This window comes from Glycine soja, chromosome 9, assembly GCF_004193775.1.
Source record: "Glycine soja cultivar W05 chromosome 9, ASM419377v2, whole genome shotgun sequence".
Classification (NCBI taxonomy): Eukaryota; Viridiplantae; Streptophyta; class Magnoliopsida; order Fabales; family Fabaceae; genus Glycine; species Glycine soja.
The window spans coordinates 31008670-31024244 of NC_041010.1; the positions used below are offsets into that span (position 1 = coordinate 31008670).

At 31.0% G+C, this 15575-nt stretch overlaps 2 protein-coding genes across 2 annotated transcripts; one reads left to right on the forward strand and one right to left on the reverse strand.

Annotated features, from left to right (window-relative positions):
- Window positions 1-4389: 4389 nt before the first annotated feature.
- LOC114368342 lies at window positions 4390-6335 on the forward strand. The gene is made up of 6 exons (XM_028325650.1): window positions 4390-4561; window positions 4656-4906; window positions 5009-5221; window positions 5316-5408; window positions 5666-5767; window positions 6264-6335. Exons 1-6 carry the CDS (start codon window positions 4390-4392, stop codon window positions 6333-6335), a joined length of 903 nt encoding a protein of 300 aa, XP_028181451.1.
- Window positions 6336-9952: 3617 nt separating this feature from the next.
- Window positions 9953-11177, reverse strand: LOC114367152 (heavy metal-associated isoprenylated plant protein 39-like). Its single transcript, XM_028324261.1, has 3 exons — window positions 11043-11177; window positions 10673-10748; window positions 9953-10534 (listed from the first exon to the last, which is right to left on the reverse strand). The coding sequence occupies exons 1-3, from the start codon at window positions 11046-11048 to the stop codon at window positions 10275-10277; spliced, it is 342 nt and encodes a 113-aa protein (XP_028180062.1). The 5' UTR covers window positions 11049-11177; the 3' UTR covers window positions 9953-10274.
- Between the last annotated feature and the right edge of the window lie 4398 nt (window positions 11178-15575).

Here is a 15575-nt window from a genome sequence, read left to right on the forward strand (position 1 = left end):
ATATATATATATATATATATATATATATATATATAATACTAACTTAATTTCCTTATTTTTTTTAAAGCTTGTAGCTGAAGTTCTTGAGAGGTGTTGAAATTGGTTAGGCAATAGCAAAAGACACATTCCCCTGCTTTCATTTACTGGAAGTTCAAAGGTACTTCATCTCTCTCTTATTTTGATTAAACATTGTAATCTTTATTTTTATGTGTTTACAACGTACATTACATTTTCATGATAGTATTTTTATGTTACGACCTCTACTAGTTAGCTAACATGTGTAATTTATTATAATTTTTTGTAATTCATTTTTTTTGTTGGTTCCATTGGTTTTATTCTAAATACCTATTCTTATTTTATAACATATATGGTAGTAGCTGTAACATAAAAATTGGTATTGAATCTTAGGTTATGCTTCTTCCCCCACCAATTATTCTTTTTAGTTAGAATAATTATTATAGTTTTTCTTCTTAATTTATATTATAATTTTGTGGGGGACTTACTTTTTTAATACAAATTATACTATGTTATATTATCATAGTGTGATAAATTATTTTAATAAAATTGTTTAGGTATCTTTTGTAATGGATAAGTCATGGATTTCAAAGGCCTGAAACTCAATTGATTACTCCATTGGTTTGAGTAAATTCTTAGATTTTGCTTTTAAGAATGGAGCTGTAGGAAAAACGATTTGGTGTCCATGTCCAAAATGTGGATTTATGAAATGGCAAACTAGAGACATAGTTGAAGATCACTTGCTATATAAACCATTTCCTCAAAACTATGTTATATGGGATCTTCATGGTGAAAAGCAAGCATTAGAATCTTCTCAAGTGGAAGATGTTTTCCATGATAGTGGTGTTCAACCTCAAAACCCAATGGAAATGATGATCAATGACGCATTTGAACAATATAGGCAACATGACCCTAATGTAGGTGCATCATAACCATTAAATGAAGATGAAATAGTAAATGATGAACCAAGAGAAGATCATAATGGCTTTTATGAGCTTCTAAACGATGGGAGCCAAACATTGTATGAAGGAAGCAAGTACACAAAACTAGAATTTATAATCAAATTATATCATATAAAAGTTTTGTGTGGATTAAGCGATAAGGCAATGACTATGATATTGGATTTGTTAAATGACGTATTTGAAAAAGCAAAGTTTCCTCCTTCTATTTATGAGGCAAAGAAAATTATTAACAAGCTTGGTCTTAATTATAAAAAGATAGATGCTTGTCCAAAACACTGCATGTTGTATTTGGGAGATGATGAAAAAAGTTTGGATGCTTGTAAGCATTGTGGTACATCTAGATGGAAACCCAACAAGAAGAAGAAAATAGCTGCAAAGGTTTTACGTTACTTTCCATTGAAACCAAGATTGCAAAGATTGTTCACATGTCGTAAGACTGCAAAAGATATGAGATGACATGTTTTGGAAGACAATAAAGATGGGTTGTTAAGGCATCCAAGAGATGGAGAGGCATGGAAGAAATTTGATTTAATCCATCCTGAGTTTTCTTCATATCCTCAAAATGCTCGCTTAGGCCTTGCTACTGATGGTTTTAATCCTGCTAGGACCTTGAGTTCTACCTATAGCATCTGGCCAGTTTTCTTAATTCCATATAATCTTCCACCTTGGATATGTATGAACCACACTTCCTTCATTCTATCAATGATCATTCCAGGAAAGCAATCTCCTGGAAATAACATAGATGTGTACCTAAAGCCCCTTGTAGAGGAGTTACGTGAGTTATGGAGTGGTGTGGACACCTATGACTCATCCTTAAATGAAAATTTTAGAATGCGAGCAGCTCTTATGTGGACAATTAGTGACTTTCCTGGCTTAGGCATCTTATCTGGTTGGAACATACACACAGGATTGGCTTGCTCAACTTGCAATTTAGATGCGGAACCTTGTTGCCTTCGAAATTGTAACAAGTGGTGTTTTATGGGGCATCGTCATTTTCTAAGTAGAAATCATAAATTTAGATTGAACCGTGTTCGCTTTGATGGAAGCATAGAAGAACGAAACCCACCATTAAAATTATCTGGATCTGACATTTTTGACAAGTGGAACATATTAATACTACATTTGGAACTGGAGCTATTCAAAATGGAACAAGAAAAAGATCTAGACAAGAAGTCACACAGTGGAATAAAAGAAGCATATTCTTTGAACTTCCATATTGGGAGTCTAACTTGTTACGACATAATCTAGATTTTATGCATATTGAAAAAAATGTATGCAACAATTTCATGTATGCATTGCTCCATGAGAAGGATAAATCAAAAGACAACCTTAATGCTCGAAAAAACTTAAAAGAAATGGGCTTAAGGCCTGATCTTTGGCCAGATGATAATGGAAAGTATCACCTTGCTTTGTTTTCACTAACACGTGGTACCAAAAAGTTATTTTTGAAAACTTTGAAGATTATTACAGTACTAGATGGTTACTCAAGTAACATTTCCAGATGTATTGATGAGAAACTTAATAAAATATCTGGGTTAAAAAGTCACGATTTCCATATTATTATGGAACAATTGCTACCACTAGCAATTCGTAACTTGTTGCCAGACCATGTGACTTCTGTCTTAGTGGAGTTCTGTTCTTTTTTTAGAATACTTTGTGGTAAAACTTTAAATCTTCCAGAACTTCAGTTGCTCCAAGATCGCATTGTGGTTACACTATGCCACTTAGAAATGTTATTCCCTCCATCATTCTTCACAGTTATGGTTCATTTAACTGTTCATCTTATAGAGGAAGCAAAACTTGGAGGCCTAGTGCATTATCGTATGTATCCAGTAGAGAGGTAAAGATTTAAATAATTTAAATTTATGATGTTATATTACAAATATCTTACTTGTACACTCTTTAATTGTTAGTTATTTCTATAGGGAATTAGGTCACTTAAAATCCTTTGTGAGAAACAAGGCACAACCTGAAGGATCCATAGCTGAGGGGTATTTACCTGAAGAGTCTCTTACCTTTTGTTCTCGGTACGTTGAAGATATCGAGACAAGGTTCAATAGACCTAAACGTGTTTGTGATAACCCAATTGATAATGAGACTTTTTTTGTGTCCTCTATCTTCCCACAAATTGGAAAACCAGTAGGAGCTTGTTCAATGTTCACTTTAACTCCAATGCAAAAATTGCAAGCTCATCGATATGTGCTCCTTAATTGCACTATAGTCACACCATTTGTGGAGTAAGTAAAGTGACATAAACTTTTATTGTTATACTACTTATAAATAATAGTCATGTGTATTGATTATAATAATTAATTTATGTAGTGAATTTAGAGAATTCATAAAAAAGAGTTCAAGAGGAAGAAGACCTTCGTCTACAGAGATAGAGAAAAAATTCAATAAAGAGTTTGTTGATTGGTTTAGAAAACGGGTGAGTAGTCATTTAGTGGATAGGGATTTTTTTACCGTCTTCCAATTTTTTTAGATTATGAATCCACATACAATGAATGAAATGTCTACTAATCTAAAGTTTTTAGCACGAGGACCCTTGGACAATGCAACACAAGATTTACTGCATATAGTATTAATGGGTTCAAATTTCGAACCTTGGCTCGAGAAGAAGGATTAAAAACACAAAACAGTGGTGTTTTCTTAACATCTAACACATCATGTGTTTCAAGTAGCGTTGATGGCAACTTAAGGCAAGCAGATTTACCTTGTTATGGGAAGTTGGAAGATATCATTGAGATTAACTACTATGGTTGATTCTCTGTTATTTTTTTTAAATGTAAATGGGCCAATACTACACGAGATAGAGGGCATAAAAAGGATTGTTGGAATTTTAATTGTGTTAACTTTGATAGATTGATTCGTATTGGTGATCGTGAAGAACATGAAGCATCTCAAGCACAAATGGTGTATTATGTAGATGATGTAGTCAATGAAGGATGGAGTGTTGTTGTACACATAAAGCCAAGAGATTTATATGACATGGGAGAAGAAGTATAAGAAAATGCATATGAAAATGAGCCATACCAAGAGCAACAACTTCAACAATTTTCTAGGCTTGATGATCAATATGTACAATTGGCTACAAACCATCTAAATGATGATATAGTTGATTGAATTGTAACTCCTAAAATAGTAAAAAATTCACACTTGTCTAAATATGATATAGTTGATTGACTTATAAATGTTGTTATTATTTCATTTATTAATTATTTTAATCTTGTTTTAATTTTGATAGTATGTCATCTTAAATTTTATTATTCTTTATTTATTTTCCTCTTAATATTGTTGTCATGAATATGTAGTCATGCCAAAGGTGAAGCGTTTTAGAAATCCACAAAAATCAGCACCTCAACCACAATGTCATGGACCTCTAACACAAGCTCCAACACATTTTGTTCCAGCAATGAATCCTAAAATTTCTTCCCCACCAAGTGATTCCACACAAGCTCCTGAAGTCCCAACTGGTAATGTCCCTCTTTCTCATGTATCAACATCTGAAGTTCCACAAGAAGATGAAACAACTAGACGTCATGTTGGGCGTGAGTCTACACAATGTTGGACTGTTAAGGCAATAGGTATACAAGTATTGTATTTTATTTTTATTTTTGTAATTATCATCATATGAAGTATATTACATTTTCTTATTGAGAAATTCTTTTATTGTTAAAGACTCTGAAAAAACCATCAAGAAGATTAAGGTGAAAGTTAGGGGAGTCAATAACTTACCTAGGGAGTTACGCATCATTGTGAATTTTGATGACCAAGGCCAAGCAATTGGTGAAGCACAAGCCTTGCTTGCAGGATTTCTTGGAACACTAGCAGCTGATTGTAAATTATTTCCTATGGATTATGATAGATGGTCAGGACCTTCAGGTGTACCTAAAGCTTATTTTCATGATTGCTTTGAAACAATTTTAAAGGTATGTCAATTAGTTATATATAACTTTTTATATCTACACCACTTAGAAATCCTATCTTTACTATTTTTGCATATGATATTGATAAATTTGTCTTTTTTTTAGCCTCAATTTTATTTTAAGATTAATGAAGCTGGTGCAAAACGGTATTGCAAATTAAGTATGGGAAGAAAATGGGCTGCAAATAGGCAAAGCTTATGGAATGAATTCAACGATCCAATCAAAACAAGAGATGAAATCATAAAAAATATGCCGATAGGCATAGATAAAGATCAATGGGCTCGTTTTGTTCATTATCGTCATAAACCATCAACATTGGTACAATTAGATTGTTTTAATTATTGAATTGTTTGTATAGCTAATTATATGATTACTATTACAAGTTGTAAACTTGAAATTGCTTTGCATATAGGAACTTTGTAGGAGAAATAAAGAAATTCAAAGCAAGCAAGTTATTCCACACATTGGTGGATCCAAAGCTAATCCTAGAAGAAGAAATGAGTTGGTAATGACACTAAATGTTAACTTTTACTACTTAAAGAAGTTCAATGTTTACTTACTCTTTATTTATCTTAGTTGTTAGAAAATGGGAAGCTATCAAGTCGTGGACAATTATATATTGAAACTCATAAAAGGAAAGATGGATCATTTGTAAATGAAGCAGCAAAGACTATAGTGGCATGTTTTTCTTTAGTAACATTGTTTTCAAGGATTGTGCTTAATCTTAAAACTTTTATATTTCATTTTATTACATGTTTGCAGGAACAAATTGAAGTAGGATTGACTCAAAGCATAGTTGATGAATCTGAAGTTTCTCCTCTTGATGTTGTTGGTAGAGTGTTAGGGTTAGAGCACTTTGGGAGAGTGTGATGCATGGGATTAGGAGTTGTTCCTTCTAATACATTCAGGAACACAAGACTTCGAGCTTCTAGTCTGAGCTCTTCTTCATCTGGTGTTGCCTTTCCATCTTCAAACCAATGGCAAGAGAAATACAACAATTTAGAATCATCTTTTAAGGCCTACATGATAACGAAGGAAGGAAGGATCCCTGAAGAATTAGCTAGTTATTTCACTCCTGATTAAACACATGTAAGTAATTAATATGCATACATCATTATGTATATGTGAGGTATCCTAAAACTTGTTAGTATAATACACAATGTACTCTTAAAACTGTTTTACATATGTCTATAGTTTATTAATTTATTCACGCATATCAGTAAGGAAATATATTTTGTAATTGGTACGTGTGTTTATTAAGCTAATTAATTTACAGTTTTGTAGGTAGATTTTATAGTTAATCAACAATATTAAGGTATATAGTATATGTGACTAAGTGTTTTTTCTTTTCTTATTTCAGCCAAATGATGCTTCAAGTGTTCCTAATACACCTTTGGATGCAAGAGGAGCTTCTGGTGCTAGCAACCCTTAGTTTGCTTATAATGTATTTTGGATTTAAAGTTTAGTACAAGACTAATATTACTTTGTTATGGATTTTATGTCATACTTTTTTTTACAATAGAAATTTGAATTATAAATTTTTGAACTATATGCTATTATTTTGGTTATTGAAATATAATTTCTACATCCTCATTATGAGTTTTTTTATTACATTTTTTTTATCGATATCATAAGAAAATGAAAAATTGTAATACATGTAGATTATGAAACTAAAATGAGTATACAAAATCATTATATACAAGAAAAAAAGGAGAATTAGAAAATCAATTGTAAAACATCTATTGTTAGCATGATTTAAAAAAAAAAAAAACCCCTCCATAGTATAGTTTTAAAACCTCTTTTAATAAATCTCCGCATTTAGCATAGGTTTAAAACCTCCTACAAAAAACCTCCATATTTAGTGTAGGTATAAAAACCTCTTCCAATAAACTTCCACAGATAGCGTAGGTTTAAAACCTCCTTTAAAAAACCTCCACAGTTAGCGTAGGTTTAAAACCTCTACAAAAAAACCTCTGCAAAATATTCTTGATACCAGATGTTTTCAAAAATCGCCGCTAATTACTTGTGGCGAATATAATTGCGGAAGTTTTTGAAAACCTCCATAATTTATTTTGTGGAGGGTAAAAACATCCACTAAACAAAAAAATAGCCTCCATTATTTAACAGATTTGTTGTAGTGGTTAAACTTCTTTAGTAGATTTGAGTGGATAATGTTCTCTTACTACTTCCTTCCATCATTCAAATATTCATTTACTGCATTATTTTCTTTTTAAGTGAACTTTAAGGTTTAAACCAAAAACCAAAAAAATCATTAAGTTTTTTTTTTATTTTGTAATAGAATGAATAGTTATTAAGTTTTTTATAATCCCTTTTCATTTCTACTCTAAAATAAAAATAAACTAGTTATTTTTTATTTTCACTTTTATGATAAATATATAAATCAATTAAAAATTAGGTCAAAATTAAATATATATATATATATATATATATATATATATATATTAAAAAAATATTATCTAAAACTTTGAAAATGGTACATAAATAGGAACAAAATTTATCCACAAGATCGATAGTTAAAAAGGAATAAAACAAGTATAATATGTCAAATTATTATCTATCTATATACAATAATGCAAAATATCTACTTCAATAATCGGCTTTAGGTAAAATATTAGTTGACATATGCTGGTGTCAAATTTTTGTAGTTATTCAAATACTTGAATATTAAGAAATAATAATTTAAAATTAATCATTTTTGCAAAAATATTTACTAGTTTTACACATAAAGTTTAAACTATTTTTATTTCAAATAATAAAAACAATAAAATACAATAAAATTTATCAATAAAAAGATACCTATTTAAAAAAAATTCAGTTATTTATAAAATAAGTATAATAATTACTTGTTAAAAAAATTGTTGAGTGGTTTAATAACCCAATATAAATCTAGACGCTTCACAGTTAAGCTGCATTCTAGACGCTTCAACCTTTTTAGTAAGAAGGTGCTCAATATAAATTCATTCGCTTTTAGGTGTTCAGTAGAATGAAAATAAAAGAAAAAAAGTGAAATGAGATAAAAGTTTTGAATCAAATTGTAGAGTATAAAAGTGTGGATTCCATTTCATTTTACTATTTTTCACTTTTTTTTTCTTTCCAAACGAACACACCCTTAAACTGATGCGGTTGTGTTGGGATTCATGCATGTTCATGTCTTGGATTGGTTCTGTACAAGCTCATAGTGGCACTATCAAAACTAAACACTACATGATAATTTTAGACTGCTGATCGATAACAAAGGTTGCTGTCCAATTAGATTTAATAGTACTAGATAGATTGATTGCTAGTAATAAGTTAATTGATAAAATACAGATGATTTTAAATTTCGAATGATCCAAAGAGGTATTAAGAGAACATTCTCCACTCAAATCTTGGTATATATATATATATATATATATAAAACCAACCAAATGATGTCTTTTATCAAACTTTGTAATACTCTAAAATTTAGCATACGACACAGCTACTAGGAATCTCTTCAACACTACTCATAGTAATACTATAACGTGGATGGTGGTGTCATAGAGCTCGATCGAGAGGAACGGGTACTTTTGTTGGGTCCTTCTCGGATCCTTATCCACTTTTGCTGGTCCAACTGAAACTATCTGAGTGCCACACCACTTTTTGTGGCCTGAACATTTCATTACTCACTTATTATTATACATTTGATCTTTAATAATATTTTTTATTTGATATTTAATAAAAATGTTAATTTTTTTTATAATATTTAAAAAATATTATTAAATATAAATAAGTATTACTAATATGTTTTGGTGACATTTTATCAAATCTTATGTATAGTTCATCTCACAATATTATACACAACATTCAATAAAATATTATAGGAATATATTTATAACATTTATTTATATCTTATGACTATTTTTAAATGTCAAAAGTTTTTAATAATATTTTTATAAATGTTAGACAAAAAAATATTGTTAAAATTCTTGTTGTAATAATGATTGGATCATCAACTTTCACCGATAATATAAATTTCTTATCTTTTATGTCAATATAGAAGGATTCACACCCTTGTACGTAATAATTTTGATATTCTTGATTAAATATCAAAGGCTTATTTATATTATGTAAAGATTTTAATTGAATATTACAAAAATATTGAAATTCTAATTTGATACACCACTTAAAGTTTGTGAGAGCTAAGCAAGAATTGTTTTGGTGACAATTGCAAAGGAAGGCAAATAGGAGCTACTGTCTAGCGACTCAATGAGATAACCTAATATTCGGGGATAACGCTTTTAATTTTATTATGCTAATGAAGTTGTGATAAGTACATGGCTTAGATTGAGCAATACTTATAGCAACATGTTAACAATATAGATTGTGTCAAGCAGAAAAGGTTAGCTACTTGTAACAAAATAATTTTTTTTATCAACATAAATCAAAGAGATATTAAAAGATTTGTAATAACTTACTTTATTCAATTAATTAATTGATAAACAAACTAAAACGAACGTTAAGGTCCCAAATTTTTCCCACCACTAAAATCTGTGTTATCATAATCATCTTAGTCAAGATTTACTGCCATCCTAATCAGCATAGAATTGAACCTTAAGCGGTGTTAAATGAGGAATTAAGTTGTCATTGTCAAGAACTATTGTGACAGGTTGTATTGTATCTTGGTTTTCACTTTTTTCTGAGCAACCATGTACACTGTTTTGTTATTGGATTGTATTAGACTGTGAAATTCTGAATTCTCTTTGTTGGTCTTCTGCACCGGTTTTTCAGATTAAAAAATGTTTTATTATATTCAGATTAATGAACCAAACAACAAAGAATACAGTCATTCTATCTATTAGCATATTCCATTCTCAGCAATGCTTATGCAATTATGCCACCCCCTCCCTTTAGTAATTTTTAATTTTATTTCTTTTGCCCTTTTTTCAAAAATCTTTATTTTGTCTTATGAACTTTTTTGACCCCTGGTGCCTCCTTGCCATGTCTAATTCTCAAAAGGAACAATACCAACCACAGACTAAGAATTGAACACCTGAATAATATAACCAATTTTTCAGTTCTCAATTCTAAAGTAACACTGCCAGAAATTTGAATACATTGATTGTATTACACCACAAAATAATGTACATATTATATTTCTCTGCTTTAGACTGCACTTTTTATTTTCTTTTGTGTGCCAAAACAAGAGGAAAGGCCAAAACTTAACAAAGGAAAGGAAAAAAGGAAATTCCAAAAACAGAAACATAAATCTTTTTCAACTCCAGCCACCATCTTCTTTCCTTGATCTCATTTATTATCCATCAAACTCCAATACTTAGCAAATAACACAGCCAGTTGGATTCTCTTCCAAAGTTCTGTAATAGTATACAGGCTATTGCAGAGGTCTAGTCTGATTATAATAGGCTTCATATACCTTCAGAAGTTCAGCATATTCCTCCTTTGGATTTTTATTGGCTTCTGGCTTCTTATCCTCTTTCTTTGGTTTCTCTTTTTTCTCCTCTTTGGCTGGTCCAACTGAAAGTATCTCAGCATTACAGAATTTTCTAAGCTTCCCAACTGCTGTTACAGGATCAAAATCCCCAATTATAGTCATTTTCTGGTCCTTCATGTCCACTGAGACTGACTCTGCCCCTGAAAAAATCACCCCAAAAACATTCAATTTTGTGTACCATTTGGTTTTTTAACCTTGATTAATTAGCTAAGCATAAAAAACATGTATATAATTAACATGACAATTGACAAAGATTATTGGATGCTGAGATTCCATACCTGAAATACCAGATACTGCCTTCATGGCCTTTTTCTTGATTTTGTCATCATGGAGTTCCACCTTTAGCACCACTTTCTGTCGGACAAATATTATTGAACTTTTAGGATCTATAGTAATAATCATTTCTAAGCATGAAAGTTCCAAAACTTGATCTCTTGAACAGTAAAAGGAAAAAGAATAAAAAGGTTGAAAGCAAGCAAGGTTGTAATTTGAACACTAAAACTTGATCTCAAATTTCATCAAATTGTACTTAACTAGAAAAAAGAGTATAATTCAAGCATGGAAGCAGAGCAAATCTCAAAAAAGTTTATAAATGGATTTATATGGTTCTTAAGGAGAGAAAACTTGAAAGAGGGTACAAATTCTTACCTTCATATTGATTCGAAGTTGGGAGTTTTCTAAGAAAAATCAAAAAGGGGAAGGGAGAATCTGAAGGAATTTCAGAGAGGGTCAAGAGATTGTTCTGATTGAACTGTTAGAACTTGAAGCACACCTAAGGTACGTATATACTAACAAAATAGATGCTACAATAAAGACAAAGTCAACTGAAGTCAACGCCAATATTATAGTCTTTGCTTGGGTCACTTAGTCAGCACTGTACAGTCATGTTAGACCCCAAAAGCCATTATGGAGTGTATAATAAAGTCTTCACTTTTGGATTTGTTATTTGCTACTAAAGAAATATCAGGGATAGTTTCGAGAATGATGTGTCCTAGCAAATCATGACTCCTGAATTTCTTTGAAGCTCTCTATCATGCTGGTGTCCAATTTTTGTAGTTATTCAAATATTTGAATTTTAAGAAATAATTATTTAAAATTAATCATTTTTTGCAAAATATTTACTAGTTTTACACATAAAGTTTAAACTATTTTTATTTCAAATAATAAAAATAAGAAAACCCAATAAAAAAATTATCAATAAAAAGATTTCTATTTAAAACAATAAAAATTTCAGTTATTTATAAAATAAGTAAATATAATAACTACTTCTTAAAAAATTGTTGAGTGATTTAATAAAGCTATATAAATCTACTAATTATTCTTCTTATGAGACAACACTACATATGAGGACGTCATCGCTTCACAGTTAAGCTGCATTCTAGCTAGATCCTTTAACCATTTTAGTAAGAAGGTGCTCAATATAAATTCATTCGCTTTTAGGTGTTCGGTAGAATAAAAAGAAATGAAAAAAAAGGTGAAATGAGATTAAAGTTTTGAATCAAATTGTAGAGTATAAAAGTGTGGATTCCATGTCATTTTACTATTTATTTTTACTATTTTTCACTATTTTTCTTTCCAAACGAACACACCCTTAAGCTGATGCGGTTGTGTTGGGATTCATGCATGTTCATGTCTTGGATTGGTTCTGTACAAGCTCATAGTGGCACTATTAAAACTAAACACTACATGATAATTTTAGACTGCTGATCGATAACAAAGGTTGCTGCCCAAGTAGATTTAATAGTACTTAGATAGATTGATAGCTCGTAATAAATTAATTGTTAAAATACAGATGATTTTAAATTTCGAATGATCCAAAGAGGTATTAAGAGAACATTCTCCACTCAAATCTTGGTAGTTATTACTTATGTTTAACCCATCAAATTTTTGTCTAGATTTTACAAAATGACAATTGCTAGTTACACACCACTAATTACAGTACACTGCATATTTACTCTCTTGGACACACTACAGTTTTCACTCTTCAATCTACTAGAAAATTAAATATATATAAATAAATCCAACCAAATGATGTCTTTTATCAAACTTTGTAATACTCTAAAATTTAGCATACGACACAGCTACTAGGAATCTCTTCAACACTACTCATATAGTAATATATACTATAATGTGGATGGTGGTGTCATACGATAATAAAGGGGATAGTCTTCATAGAGCTTGAGAGGAACGAGTACTTTTGTTGGATCCTTCTCGGATCCTTATCCTCTTTTGCTGGTCCAACTGAAACTATTTCAGTGCGACACCACTTTTCGTGGCTTGGACATTGCACTACTCATTTACTACCACACATGCAATCGATCTCTAGTAATATTTTTTTTTTTTCTAATACTTAATAGAAATGTTATTTAACGTGCCATTTAAACTTTTCACAATTCACAATACTTTTTTTTTTGTTGATTTCACTTGTAAGATGTTAGGAGAGACTATTTTGCTCTGCTACTATACTGCTACTTACCTATTGTTGGTTGTAAATTTGTGCCTGTCTTTTATTTCATTTCTAACGGTATTTATAATGATTTGCAGCAAAGGGAGTGTGGGTTTTCCATTCACATGGTCATCCACAAAAGGAAAATTACAAGGCATAAACGCTAATAGAAAAACATATGGCCTTATCCGACAGCTATAACAGAATTTGCAATTCCTATCCTTATCCTAGTTGTCCCCTGGCTGGGATCATGCGTAAGCCTGGAGGTAAGCTGGTTTCCTCTGCTCTTTTGAGTCTGTCACTCCTTTGGGTCGCGTTACTATCAACACCCTCCCCTGGGAGCTCAACCTTGCCGTCAAGGTTGTACTAAACGCGTAAAGCATCCCAATCCTCCTAGGTAGTATCTTCCGGTGCGAGTCCTAGCCATTGTGTTAGAAAATAAAATAAAAATGAAAAAAAATAAATACGAAAAAGATGCACAGTCTTGAATTAAATAACAAAATAACAGTAGCAAAATAAATTTAATTGACAGCACATGAATAATGCATTATAACATACAATAAGCACAAAAAAAAAATTAGGGGAAGAAAGATATAGCCTGTGTTGAAGCGCGTAAACGCTATCCTTAGAGAGAAAATGTCTCACTGCACTGGTAGGAAAATTTGATTGAGTTCCTCTCCCAAGATACGACAACCCGTTGGTTCCGATCGTGTGCAGCGAAAGGATCCCCGAACCTTCTAAACACCAATACTCTTGCTATCATAAAAATAAGTTTTTTATAGGAAAAGAAAGAGACATTTTTTTTGGAGAAAGAAACCAGACGTTCTCTGTATCCTTTTTTAGAAAAGAGGAAAGAGATATATATATATATATATATATATATATATATATATATATATATATATATATATATATATATATATATATATATATATAGGCATTTTTGCAACAACAAAATATGATCGTTGGAAAACCAACCTACAGTTGTCACAACAAACATAACAAACTAGTTGACTCATTAAAACAAAATCTTAAGAAAATCTAAAATAAATATTTTATTTTATAAAATAGAATTAATATAATTAATATATATTTATAAATTTTAAATTAAAACACAAATATTTATCAACATTCTCCCACATAATTTAAAATTTTAAAATATATTTTCTAAAGGATAATTTGTATAAAAACATAAGAGAAAGAGCATGTGATATTGTATTTCGGTATAAGGAACCTTCTGGGTTTGAGCCTTATACCTAGTGTTTCTGAACTTCCATCCGAGAAAAATGTAGTGACTTGATTGTCTTGAACTACATATTCTTTAATCGGACTTTAGTACACAACCCCTACAATATTGGCGTTCAATTAGGTTCTGATCAATGGTAGCGTGTTACACGGTCTTGCGCTTGTATCTTGTTTCATGAGTGTCCCTTAGAGATTAGCCCATATCTCACAGTGGCGGCCCCACCACCACACTCATTAGGTGAATCCTCAAAGAGTGGATTGTGACCCCTACCCCTATAATAATTATCATCGGATTCATTAAGAGATATTTTTTTTTACCAAAAATACACATATATAAATACCTTAACCTTAACATTGCCACAATTTATAATACACCTCGTCATAGGAATGGGAAACGGAACAGCTCCTCCAAATTTCATTTTGGTGTACTTTAGTCAACAAAAAATTTCGTTGTTACCCGTTGAACTCCATTCATGGGATCACCAATCACACGGAGACGGGTGTCCATTGTTGTAACTAAATAATGGGCTTTAGTCTCATTCCCCTCGACGACTCAAGTGCTTGTTGACGCGTTAACCCTTTTGTAAGCGGATCCGCAATATTATTTTCTGACTTGACAAAGTTAAGAGAAATGACACCATGAGAAATCAAATTTCTAATAGACTTATGTCTCACTCTTAAGTGTCTTCTTTTTTCATTAAAATTTTTGCTAGTAACTTTAGATATAACAACTTGACTATCACAATGCATTGGAATTGGAGGTATAGGCTTATTCAACAATGGCAAATCACATAACAAATTTTTAAGAAACTCAGCCTCACTAGTAGCAGTATCCAAAGCAATAATTTTTGCTTCCATAGTAGAACGTGAAATAATAGTTTGTTTAGAAGATTTCCATGATACTGCACCACCAGCTAAAGTAAAAACATAATCACTTGTTGATTTTGTTTCATCAGAATCAGAAATCCAATTTGTATCACTAAACCCCTCAATTACTGTAGGAAAACATGTATAATGAATGCCATAATTGTTGGTTCCTCTTAAGTATCTAAAAACTCTTTCTAATGCAATCCAATGAGAAGGATCAGGATTATTAGTATACCTTCCTAATCTACCAACTGCATATGCAATGTCAGGCCTAGAGAAGTTTGCCAAATGCAACAAAGAACCGATAATTTGAGAATATTTATGTGAAGAAATTCCTTTACTCAATTTTTTCTTTAGCTTGATGGATGAGTCATAAGGAGTAGAAACAGGTTTCACATCAAAATAATTAAACTTCTTCAATAGCTTTTCAACATAGTGTGATTGGGTTAAAATCATGCCATCATTTTTCTTTATAAGCTTAATACCCAAAATCACATCTACAGGACCAAGGTCCTTCATATCAAAATTTTTAGACAAGAAAGACTTTACATCATTTATGAATTGCATATTACTACCAAATATCAATATGTCATCCACATACAAACATAAAATGACACATCCAT